This window comes from Castor canadensis, chromosome 14 (assembly GCF_047511655.1).
Source record: "Castor canadensis chromosome 14, mCasCan1.hap1v2, whole genome shotgun sequence".
Lineage (NCBI taxonomy): Eukaryota > Metazoa > Chordata > Mammalia > Rodentia > Castoridae > Castor > Castor canadensis.
The window spans coordinates 91,737,562-91,751,248 of NC_133399.1; the positions used below are offsets into that span (position 1 = coordinate 91,737,562).

The 13,687-nt window shown below is 34.7% G+C and overlaps 1 protein-coding gene across 7 annotated transcripts in view; it reads right to left on the bottom strand.

The window, feature by feature from the left end:
- Clcn3 (chloride voltage-gated channel 3) overlaps positions 1-13,687 on the bottom strand; it is an 83,958-nt gene that overhangs the window by 28,216 nt on the left and 42,055 nt on the right. For all 7 annotated transcript variants that reach the window (XM_074054985.1, XM_074054987.1, XM_074054984.1 and 4 more), the window contains 2 exons: positions 5,519-5,676; positions 380-479 (listed from right to left, as the gene is read on the bottom strand). In XM_074054985.1, the coding sequence (XP_073911086.1) occupies positions 380-479; positions 5,519-5,676 (258 nt within the window). The remainder of the gene's footprint in view (positions 1-379; positions 480-5,518; positions 5,677-13,687) is intronic.

Sequence of the window (13,687 nt, forward strand, 5' to 3'; positions counted from 1 at the left end):
CGAGGTTTTTATATATGTAAACTTTTTAAAGCACAACACTGACACATAGGAAGCATTCAGTAAGTATTAGGTATTTATTACAATGCTAAAATAAAACATAATTCAATTTATTGGTCATCTGATCCAAGTCACTTATTTTACATATAAGGAAAAAAGATAAGCTTTTGTATGAGCTCAAAAAAATAAGCCAAGTTGTCCAGACAACTTAAAGTGACTGAGCCAAGACTAGACTAAGAAGTCTTATATTTAAAAAGATTTTTTGAAGAAGAGAAACAAATGCTTTTAAAAAATCAACAGCACTTGGGGGGAAGAACTGAGGAGAGGAGGAGATCCGTTTACAGTTTTCTTAAAAAGCAACTGTGTGAAAATTTTTCTTTACCTGATGCCAATCCCGTGAGTGTTACTACTAGCCATCCTGACCACGCATCATATAAGCTTTTTGTCATTTCCCATGCTGATTCTTTCTTTTTGCTGTTGATCTGAAATTAGAAATGTTTGTTTCATTTTTCAAACTATGAATAGAAGCCACAATTCTAGAATGTAGCTTTTTTCCCTCAGTTACCATACACGGAACGGTGCTTTCTGAATTAAACAATGGGAAAGGTGAATTTTCTGCAACATCACTATGTCAGACACTTAGTGATCTTAGTACCAGACGGTAAGAGTTACCCAGAGATCTACATTTTCAGTAAAACCTCAAGGTTTTGAGTTCAAGGGGTCCATAAACCACATGGAATTCTGCTCAAGACATTTAAACTGAATCAAATTCAAACTTAGAATGCACAGGTATGTTTTACATGAGTGGAGTGGAATTAATAGAATATGACTAGAAATGCCTGCCATTCCCTGCTCCTAGTGGATTATAATTGTCTTTAAAAGGCAAAATCAGTAATAGTAAATATAGTGTAGAATAGCAGAATAGTCTACACTGAGACAAATAAATCCACCCCTGAAGTTGTAGGACTGTAAATATACAGGTGTGGAGAGCTGCAATCCCACTGGCAGGATTCAGAGGCTCTTTCACCACTAAGGCAGAAGTGTCCCCAACTGATTACAGCATAGACAATATGAGACTGACAAGAAGATAACAGATTTGATCCAAATCTTACTCCACTAAGAAAGAGACAACTCTTGCCCCCTTAGTAAGAACACATTTCTAAACCTGTCCCTAACCAGTCCTAACCTCTTTCCTATTTGGATTTTTGTCTTAAAAAGCTATATTCCATCTGGATGCTGGTGGCTCACACCTATAATCCTAGCTACACTGGGAGGCTGATATCAGGAGAATCATCATTCTAGGCAAGTTCAAGCAAATAGTTCTTGAGACCCCCATCTCCAAAATAACCAGAGCAAAATGGATTGAAGGTGTATCTCAAGCACAGAGCACCTGCTTTGAAAGCCCTAAATTCAAACTGCAGTCTCACCAAAAAATTAAAAAAGGTGTGTTCACCTAGGAATGTGGTACTCAAGTATCCTGTAGGAGAGCTATGACTAGAATTCAGTGATCTGATCCAGGGTATCAACTATTTGAAGCCACAGGCCCCATTAAAAACACATAGTAAGATCTAAGTTGAATGTGACAGTTTTATTCCTGCTATACTATAAACATCCAAACAGATACTAATGATTTTTAGAAGAGGTAGGTAATTTCTTTGAAAATAATCACTAAATTCAGTGTTGCTTTTCTTCAATGAAAATACCAACATTTTAATAAAATATGATAATAGGAACTCATTTTCAGACTGAGTCTTTGCCATTCTCTTTGTGCTGCTTGCACACCACCACTTAACAAGTACTTGCTGATGGTGTAGGTGGTATGTATTATACACTGTGTAAGAGCAGTCATTCATCATCGCTCCTAACAAGAATCTGGAAACCATCTAAACATTTATCAGTATACAGTATTGGTTACATAAACTGTAATACATCTATGTAATAAAAACTTCTGTAGCAATTAAAAAAGGAATCAGTTATGAAGACAGCAAGGTGGCTAGAAGTATGCTGTTTTTCAAAGAAAGGTAAGTATAAATACACACACCTGCAATTTTTAAATGGAGGGATAAACCACGAAATTAAAAATATACATCACCACTTACAAAGGGAGGGAGACAACAGGTCAGAAGAGACAGAGACACTAACTAGACTTCTTTAATATACTTATTTTGCACATTTAACTTTTTTTTTTTGCAATACTGGGGTTTGAACTCAGGGTCTCACGCTTGCTAGGCAGGCACTCTACCTCTTGAGCCACTCTGCCAGCCCTGTACATTTAACTTTAGAACCATATAAAATTAAAAAAAAAAATTAAACCTATAAACACAATCCTTAAAAGCTGAAGTAGATTAAACAAATGAATCTAAAGTGCACCTTAGCAGTAACATAATGATAAAGAAACTATTCCAATGGACTTTAAAACAAAGTAATTTGTACATGTAATGCTAGTGGGATAAATACTTAGGACAAAAAGTACAGTAGAAAAAGGGAACACTAAAATTTTTCAGGAGGCATACTATTGATAATTTTGGTACAATTATTCTGACACTGCTGTACGTGTATATTGTGCAGTAAATTAAATGACTGTGATGTTGAAATTTCTGGCAAGGATTAAAGGAGATAAAGATTTAAGAACTAGAGGTTAAGCTGTATAGTAATGAATTTAAATTAGAAGACAGGTATAAACTTTGGTGACTAGATATAATGATCAACCCAGAAGCAGTAAGTACCTCCTTGTACCCAGAATGGCTCTATATACCATCTTCCTTCAATGGAACAGAGATCCTGGATTTATGGCTGACTCCACACTCACGGCTGGAAATGTGTAAGATGAACTAGCATCATCTTGTTTTCTCAGAACACATGAAGTCTAAGGACGTCAGAGGACACAGACACCAATTTGGATATGTTCCTACTAGTCAAAAGTACACACACAGTAGCTCAGGCCTGTATCCTAGCTACTCAGCAGGTGAGACTGGGAGCAGCTCCAGGCCAGCCCAGGCAAAAACCATCTCAATCAATAAGCCAGGAGTGGCAGAGCACACCTGTAGATTCAGCTACATAGGAGGCCATAGGTAGGAGGATCATGGTCTGGGATAGGTCCCAGGCAAAAACACAAGAGCTAGTGAAAAAAACACTAAAGCAAAAAAGGGTTGGGGGGTGTGGCTCAAACAATGTATACACATGTGAGTAAATGTAAATACAATAAAATTTTTTAGAAAATGAAAAAAAAAAACCCAACATGGACCTCAATGAAAAGAATAACTATAATGATGAAGATATACCAAATATATTTAAATTCATGAGTTTACGAAGATACTGAAACACAAATCTCATTGGTCACTTTTGATGATCCTAAGGAAACATTATTTCAAACTCTCTTTCCTACACAGTGTGTACTTCAGAGATTCCCAATAGTGGTAAGGGGAAAGTTCTTTTTACATAAGCATTCAGGATAATAAATAAAAGGTAAAGGACAATGAGATTTACCACCATTTTGTAAAATACTGAGCCAGTAACATCTGAAATGATACAGTGTTAATTTGCTTCAAAATAATCTGGGGCATGAGAACTTCAAATAAAATAAAAAGGCTTATGACAAAGAATTAAGTAGATATATACACCGACATGAAATATTTTTTGTTTAATTTAGTGTTTTAAAACATCAAAACAGAAGAAAAAAATCAATGGGGGATTTTCTCAGCTTTGAAACATTGTATTATATAAGCATGGATCAAATGTTTTAAAATATTTGATCTAGGAAATATGACTGATATAGTTAGTGAGGACACATATGGGCTACTTCATATATTATTGGAATTGTTCTCAAGGACTAGGGACTATTTATATAACTTATTATTTATATAATTATAAGGACTTGTTATGGTTTCTTTTAGTCTTCATTTTCCTTAAGTTTATGAACATGGTGTCTTAGGGAAACTGGCAGGATATCATACTGTAAAGCATATGTAAATCCTAACCTGAATACTGTTAATGACCCTAAATGTATACTTCTAAGTACAACTGTACCTAATAATCATATGAGACATAAGATTTATAGCATGTCTGACCTCAGCATTTTGATTAAAACACTGGTTCTCAAAATATCACCAGCCAGGTGCTGGGTGGCTTATGCCTGTAATCCTAGCTACTCAGGAGGCAAACATCAGGATCATGGATTGAAGCCAGCCAAGGCAAATAGTTCTTAAGACCCTATCTCGAAAAAACCCACAAAAAAGGGCTGGTGGAGTAAGCTCAAGGTGTAGGCCTTGAGTTCAAATCCCAGGACCACAAACAAACAAAAAAAGATACACAGACACCCTTCAAGGGTCCATGACACCCTTTTTTAAGGGCTCTGTTGTAAAAATCAAAAGTATCACAAACTATTTGTCCAGGCTGGCCTTGAACTGTGATTCTCCCAATATCAACCTCCCAATGTAGCTGAGATTACAGGTGTAAACTACCAGTGCCTAGCCTCAATACTTTTTAAAGCTAAAAGGGAATCTGAGCCTAAAAACATCTGAGAATCGCTGAATTACAACAGCGATTTCATGTGTTACATCTTTTTTCAGTCCTGCCCCAAAGGTAAATACCATCCAACTAATCTTAGAAATTGTTCTTTTCATAATCTAATTCAAATTTTAGGTTTCAGACAAATGTATATATTATATAAAAGCTCATATGTTAATATCAGAGATTATAACTATTTTGTATAATGTAATTTTCATTTATAAGTAAATTTCAGATATCAAAAATAGAGGCTTTGGGGATTTAGAATTTCTTTTCTCTTTTAGAAAATATTTTGGATATTATACCAGCAAGTCTCAACAACCAACAAATAAGATCCATGCACTTTACATTAAAGTCATGTTTTTATTTTGAGACAGTGCTTCTTTATGTAGCCAAAGCTGGTGTTAAACTTGCAATCCCCCTACCTCAGCCTCTTGAGTGCTGGGATTACAGGTATATGCCTGGTTCGATTTTGTTTTGTTCTTTTTAATTAGTGGTTTATTACAATACATAAAAAACCTTATTCAGGATCCAATTTGAGAAATATCTCAGAATTTAATGCTGGGAAAGGGAATTAAAAAACAGTAAAATCCTACAAAATGATTTCCTCAGTACATTATCTTCCTTTTTTCATGTAAGAGTTGTGCAATAAGTTTCCTTTTTTTCTTTTGCTGCTGAAATCCAAAAATCATGCTGACCTCCTTAAATTTGGCTTGATCTTCCTCCCAACTCCTTGCTGTGCTTTCCCTTTTCCTTCCTGTTTTGTCTTCTAATTGCATTTGTTTTGAAGCTACCTCAAGTCCTTTCCAGAAAAATATAGGGTATAAATAAGCTAAAAAAAAAAATTAAGCATACACATAGAGTAAGAGAAAAAACATGAATCAAATATGAAATGTAGAAACTTTTAAATTTATCTTAAAGTATAATATGTGTCTTGGTGGTCTGAGATCATTGCAGAAATACATTTTAAGTGATCTGTTATTTACTATATTTAAAAATTACTGAAAACACTTACCCGTCTGTGCCTTTCTCTGTCTTTACATTTCTCACGCACCCAGTCAATAGTATGGAAATCATCATATGTACCCACACCTGGAATGGGTTCGTCCAAAAGGTCCAGTAAGTGTGTAGAGCTATTAATGCTGCCTCCGTTTGTCATTGTGTAATGAGTTCCTATACAGCAGAAAAGGAAAACGGAGTATAATTTATAAGAGACAACAGTGAACTTTGTAACTTTCTTAGAAGTTCATTGTTTGTTTTTTTTTTTTGCAAAGCCTTCCCATTTATTGTACTAAACCAGTATTATAAATTAACTATGATACAGTGCCATTACACATCTATAGACTGTTTTAAACATTTTAAGGGCATTTGCCACCAATTAAGAACAGAAAAGTAAAAGAAAAATTAAGAACAGCAGTGGGTGTTTGCTTTAATAGTCTATTTTATTAAAGACTAACACAGTTATGTTAGCCAGAGTCTGAGGGTTTTTTTTTTTCTCCTTTATAGTTATAATTTCTTCGGCATTAAGGCTGTTGAGATATTTGTTTTCAAATGTCATTTTGAGGGAATCTGTTATGATCTTCACACCCAATAAAATAAAACTCAAATTTGGAGCATACATTTGAACATTAACTGCAGTGTGAGTAGATTTTTTACAATGTAAGAGAAGTTCATTGTTAAGTCATACGAAAATAGTATCATTTGAAATAATTTCAAAGCAGAAGAAATCTTAAAAAAAATTATCCAAAACTTAGAGCTAAGGCAAAATGATTATTTACAGTCTTTCAAAGTCGTATTATACCTATTTATAAGCAGCTTGCCTAATGGTCATCTGATGTTCTGGAGCACAGAATTTTGTGTGACTTAGCATTTACTACTGACTAAGGGATAGACTCTATAAAGTTGAAAAACAACCTGTTGTAAAATGAATAGAAAATCATGATTTTCATCTGGCAAAGTGCAAGGGGATTCAACTCAGTAGGAAAAATAACTCTTGGAGTTGTGGCTGTGTTTGGTTTTATGTGTGTGCCTTGTAAAAAAATCCTTCTTTAACTAGGTACATTTCAGTCTCACATATTCTCCTTTGAATTAGCCATCATTGAGATGGTTTCTGCTCACTAGAGTTAAATAAATCTTTACCCATTCTATATATTTGGTTTGAGTAAACACACTTAAGAAAGGTTCTAGAAAGGATTTAAAAGACAAAGGAAAATACATATGGCTATTAAATATGAAAATAAATTCAATCTAACATAAAAAGAAAGGCAAATAAAAAAATACAGTACCACCTTTCTCTATAAGACTAATAAAGATAAAGGTGTGAATGCACCAAGTTGACAAAGTTATGGAGAAAGAACATATAGTTAGAACATACTACTATGTGCTATAGAAAGAGAACAAAAATATACTAATGCCAGAGTGCTTATACCATCTGATGCAGGGGATCAGCTAAGAGTCAGAGAGAGTAAGTATTTCAGGCATTGGAGTCCCAAGAGTTGTAACTACTCAACCCTGCCACAGTAGCACAAAAAAAGCAGTACAGAAATATGTAAATGAATGTGTGTGAATTTGTTTCAATAAAACTTCATTCAGAAAAACAGGTGAAGGGTGAGATCTGATACATGGGCCATATTTTCCAACCCCTAAAGTCTGTTCAGCACAAATCAAACTCAACCAAAGAGATTTATTATGAATTTTTTTATATAAATGGTATTTTTCTACATAGTGTTAAGAAATGCAAAGATACTAAGAAAAATACTGTCCCTGACTTCAAGGTACAACCCAAATTACATTTTTTGAAATTCCAACTTCATACCACTTAAAAATGAGTTTTAGTCATATAACTACCGTTAATTTGTTATTAGACAATCTTGGGATTATACTGTCTAGAAACAGGTGAGATTAAGAAAATCTCCTCAAGAACATGAAACTGTAATGTGAAATAGGCTTTGGTTTCACAATGAGAATTACAGCTATATATTCCAAGTTAGGCATTTTATACCTACTTCTAGGGATTTTGTTTTGTTTTCTGGCAGTACTGGGGTTTGAACTCAGGGCCCCATGGCTTGCTAGGCAGGTGCTCTACCAATTGAGCCATTCCTCCAGCCCTATACCTACTTCTGAAAAGAAGAAATGTTATGATATGAATTTGCTGAAAACAATGTATCACATTAATTTTAGAAAAAGAATTTGGAAACATAAAGAACAGGCTAAGTAAGAAATACCCTAATTCAAAACTAAAAATTATTGGCTTTAACCAAGGAAGGGATGGAGGATAAGTCCATTTCTACAGGCAATTTGAAAAGACCTACCAAAATACAAGGTTTCTACATCTAAGAACTGATTCAGCAAGTGCACCAAGACTTAAAAATTTCATAGAAATATTACTTGTAACAGTGAGAAGTTCAAGTTAACAGAAACCTCTCATCCATTGGAAATAAGTTAACTAAATTATGTACATTTATACCATCAGGTATAATACAGCACTTAAGACACAGCTGAGGGTACAGCTCAGTGGTACAGTGCTTGCCTAGCATGCTTAAAGTCCTGGGTTCGACTCCCAGCAGTGCAAATCTATCTATCTATCATATGTATGACAGCTCAGTATATAATGATATCAGTATATGGTAAATCAATATACAATGATACAGAAAATTAGCTACCACATAAAAGGGCCATCAGGATGTTTAATATAAAATTATTTTGTAAAATTTGCTTTGATTTAGAAATTGTTTAATATGTATGCTTGTAAATACAGAAAAAAAATATGATCAGATAAAAGACAATATGTTTAAAATGGCTATGAATCAGGGGAATACAATGTAGAATTGTTAGAAAAAACAGAATGAACTTTCATTTTCTACTTTATAATAACAGATAAATGTATATTACAGTGAAAATTACTTTTCTAAATAAGCATGCACATACAAATGTATGTGTACACACAATGTATTTTTATGGGAATGTGAACAGGGCTATGAAAACAGAGAAGTTCTAGTGGAACCAACTATCCTATAAATAAAAGAACAACAAACTTAACAAAAGGCCATGATTGTAGTTCTCTAAGCTGAGTAACTTTGGACTAATCATCTTTAAATATTATGTATCTGTTAGCATCCTTAAAAACTCTATGATGAATGCTATAGCTTATAATGAAGATATATAAGCAAAGAAGCACTTGAAATGTTTCCAAAGCACTGCAAACTTTAAAAATCTCATACATAATTTCAAATAGATGATTTCAGAATAAGTGATTTTAAATTACATTCTTAAATTACTTAGCAATAACAGGTTCATGCCAAAAACTAATAATCTAGAGGTTATTTAGAAATATGTATTTTAATGAAAATGTAATAACTATTTGATGTAAAATAGGAGTGGCACAACACTAATGTTTAAAGAAACACTATAAAAATAAAACACACAAAGCCAAGAGTGTTGGTGCACGCCTGTAATCCCAGCACTCATGAAGCTAAGCGAGGAAGATCGGGAGTTTAAGCCAGCCTGGGCTACATAGTAAAACCTTGTCTGAGAAATAAAGAAAGAAATACATAAACAATTGGAAGGGGTGAGTTCAAGTATATTTGATATATTGTAAGAACTTCTGTAAATGCCACAATGTACCTCCACCCTGCACAACAATAAAAAACAAATAATAAATACCCAAACAAATACATAAAAATATTAAGTCCCATTTATTTTATTCTGACTTATTCTGAGCAACTTTCCTAGACTACTCTGTTTTTCTAGATCAAAGTGACTTATTCCCTTTCATTTACCAATGAACAATCACAAATATATCACTTAACAAACTACCACGTGGCAAAGCCAGAGTCTGAACTCGTCCCAGTGACTATAAACATTTCTAGAGCAGAACAAGAGATCATCTTAAGTGAAGTGGGAAGTGGGGGAATGAGAAATACACAACAAGCTACCTTGCCTATACCAAGAACTGTCTTTAGTATTGTTAACATAGAAGCCAAATAAATGATACTATCAGTTACAAACTCTGTGTCTTGATAATTCAGAGGCAGCAGAAAGAAGACACGGATAGAGAATGGATTGGTATTTTAAACAATGGAACAAAAAGTGAATATTATACTAATAAAGTTAAATGTCTATTTGCTTTTACCTAATAGGACTCTCACTTATCTCCTAATTTAATATTTGAATGTTTGTCTTGCAAAAGTGTAAAACTTCTAAAAGGAGAACAGTATATTGATTTCAGTGGCCTGGCAGAAGTACTGCAGGGATAAATAATTTACCATTCTTGGCCAAGGGCTTAAATACCCAATCCCTGTTTTGTACTGCAATACCCAGGTTCATTTACATAAGATACATTCAAACCCTATACTTAAGCTTTTAAATTTATCCCCATCCCAATTTTACTCAACAATTTCCACTTTGGGGCGGGGGCTCAAGTTGCAGAGTGCTTGCCTGGCAAGCATAAGGTTCTGAGTTCAAACCCCAGTATTGGCAAATAAGTATATACTGGCACTTTAAAGAAGATAATTTAAAGGCTACAATTTAAGAAAAATCCACTGGAGAATAAATAACGAGCATCTGTAATATACTGACAAATCTGAGCATCTCTGACCTTGCTCTCCACATGATAATATTAAAACTGGTAACAAAGTATTTTTGGAGGAAAGAGCCTCTTACAGCTTTCTAGTATGACATACAGTACTTCTGATCAAAACTGTATACACTTAGTCTTTTAAGGAAAAATCAAATACACCCAAACTGGGAAAAATGCTACAAAATAAATGGCTGTGTTCTTCAAAAATGTCAATGTTGTAAAAGATAAAGAATGACTGAGCAACTATTCTAGATTAAAGATGACTATAAGCAACGAGACAACCAAGTGTTAACATGTACTCCAGAATTAGATCCTGGACCAGGAAAAACAAAACAAACATGTTTTTTCTTTTGTACTAAAGGACACAGTGGGACAACTGGTATATTGGAAAAGATCTACAGACCAATGTCAATTTTCTGATTTTGAAAACTGTATGGTAAGCCACATCTGAGAGAGTGTCTTTTCTTAAGGAAATACACATGGAAGTGTTTAGGGATAAATGTGTATCATCCCTGCATTTTACTTTTCACATGATTCATAAAAATAATGTACTATATACTTGCACTGTGACTACAGAAAACGTTACATTACACATATAGCAGAGAACAAGGCACAAAATAAACAAATGTGGCAAAAATCTAACGTTCCACAAACTGAAGTGAAGGGCGTATGGGAGCATTTGTGTTTTTGCTCAACTTCTGTAAGCCTGAAAACGTTTTTACCCCGTGCAGGAATATGCATGCTGGGCAAATGCTCTACCATTGAGCTATATCCTCAGCCCTGGAATTACTTTTGAAAAAATTCTACTGTGAAATGTTTTGCAAATTTTAACACTTCTGCCCCTGCACTGTCATTATCTTGGTAGAGCCAAGAAATCATGTATTTCTGATCTTACTATTTTTCTATGCAAAAAATCAAAATCAAAACTTCTATATCCCTCCACATGTATCATAAGATAGTACCAGACCCATGAAAAGAATATGCAGAATATCTGCACTATGAAGATAAGCAAATGTGACGTCTATTCTCCAATGTACTTATCAGCTGGGAAGTATAAAAATAGAGGCCACTTATCGTTTTTATGGGGTTGAAAGAGGTATTGCAGTGCAATACACTTTTACAATAGTCATATGTCTTGAGTTTAGTGACTTTCAAATAATTATCTGGTAGAAACTGACACCTTGATTTACAAAACTATGGGGCAATTCAAAGTATCTGAAATTCAGAAATTTTCAAACTTTCAAACATTTACTTTATTATATGACACTTCAAATATGTCATGTAATTGTTCTGTCTAACATGGTAATCCAAATAGTAAAAAGAAGGGAAGAGAAATAAATTCTACTCTACTGTAATGTGATCCCAGAAATGCATACATAGCCCATGAGGAGTAATTCGTAAGGTATGTTTCCTAAAAATGACAATGGTTGTAAAATATTCCTAATATATCATTTCTTTGTTCATTGCACCCTAGATGCCTAAGGTTTAACTTACATGATAAAATTAGTTGAATAAAAATCAATTATATGTGTTATAAATTTTAATAAGCAGTTTATGATACAAATTACCCAACTTATCTCTCATCTTCACCTTATGCATGAATGAAACATGTATCTTTTAGGTACTGCCACGAGCACAAATTAAAGTCCTCACATAGATAAAGTGTGCCCTTCTTTCTTCCCTAAAATAGTATTTCAAGAGTTGATTAATTAGGAAATAAGACTTTTCTAAAACTGATATGTGGAAGGAAGCTCTGGAAGATGAAGTCATCAAGACGAAATAAAGGTGGTCAGACCACTGCTTCCCTGCTTGTGCCTCCTTTGTCCTCAATAAAAACTTGTTACATCTGGACTTTATTAACCTAAAATGGCAGGAAGTACCCTGGTCTTCCCACTTCTCAGTGCATAACCTATCTGTAAAGACAGCACTGGGGATGGAGTACAGTACTTCTTGGAAAAACAAACAGAGATACTTAGCGCACAGCATTTCCTTGCCCTGTGCACACACCTTCCCTTGCCCATTTTAGTCGGAGATATCCCTGGCTATAGGAAATGAAATGGAACACAGAACATAAAGATTCAGCATTATCATTTCCAAGATTCAAATTAAGGCTTCTGAAACCTAAACAAAATCAAAATGCAAATACTTCTGAGTTGATGAGATGAGTTCCTGGGTTTCAAAATTCTAAGTAAAAGGCCCTTGAATTTTTGCAATATGCCAGATGAAGAAGCAGCTTTACACAATTACATATGGTTGTGCTACAGAAGAAGGGGAAGGAAGGAGACAGAACTGAATAAACAAGAGAGTTAAAATAGTAAAACTGGTGACTGGTTTCAGCCTTTTACTACATTTTCTTCAAGTGAAATATACATAAGACCTTACTACAAGCCACACTTTTTTTTTTTTTTTTTGGTGGTACTGGGGTTTGAACCCAGGGCCTCTCACTTGCTAGGCATGTGCTCTACCACTTGAGCCACTCCACTAGCCCTTTGTAAGTTTTCTGGAGGGTAGAGTCTCAGCCTAGGACTGCACTCCTCATATTTATGCCTCCTGAGTAGCTAGGATAATAAACGTGCACAACCACACCCAGCTTTTTGTTGAAATGGAGTCTCAATAACTTTTGGTGTAGGCTGGCCTCAAATGGTGATCTTTTGGATCTCCGTCTCCTGAGTAGCTGGGATTACGGAATAAGCCACTGTAACCAGTACAAAAACTGGTTACATTCATTCATACCTTCCAACCATTTCATGACATTAAATACACATGCATATCATTTTCAGTGACTTCAGATTACCATATTTGCTGTGACACAGAAAATTTAAACAAATCTTTCAGTTGGTTTGCCATTATAAACGGTACATGAAATATGTATATTTGCTCAGTCATCGTCTTTTCCAATTGATTTTTAAAATTTTGTCTTTCTTTGTAATGTTTTCCCAACCCCGTTCCCACACTTTCAAAAGTAATAACCAAGTTAACAGAAACCTCTCATCCATTGGAAATAAGTTAACTAAATTATGTACATTTATACCATCAGGTATAATACAGCACTTAAGACACAGCTGAGGGTACAGCTCAGTGGTACAGTGCTTGCCTAGCATGCTTAAAGTCCTGGGTTCGACTCCCAGCAGTGCAAATCTATCTATCTATCATATGTATGACATCTCAGTATATAATGGTATCAGTATATGGTAAATCAATATACAATGATACAGAAAATTAGCTACCACATAAAAGGGCCAGGATTATTATTTGTATTATTGTTTTTGCCTATTTGCTATCCCTTCTCCCTTCATTCTACAACAGATATCAGTCATTTTAAGGGAACGTCTACCCCTCACAGCATGCGGTATTGGTGAGTGGAATCAACCAAGTTACCTTCCCCAAATAAGAAAAAGAAAAAGGCACACGGAAGAGAGGGGAGAGTGGTAAACACATGCCTAGCAAGTGTCATGCCCTGGGTTGGATATCAGTTCTGGGGGCAGGGATGGGGGGAAGGGAAGGGAACACAAGCTCCAAGGTTACTAATTAATATTCTGTCTACAGCTGGGCACTGGTGGCTCACGACTGTAATCCTTACCACTCAGGAGGCAGAGATCAGGAGGA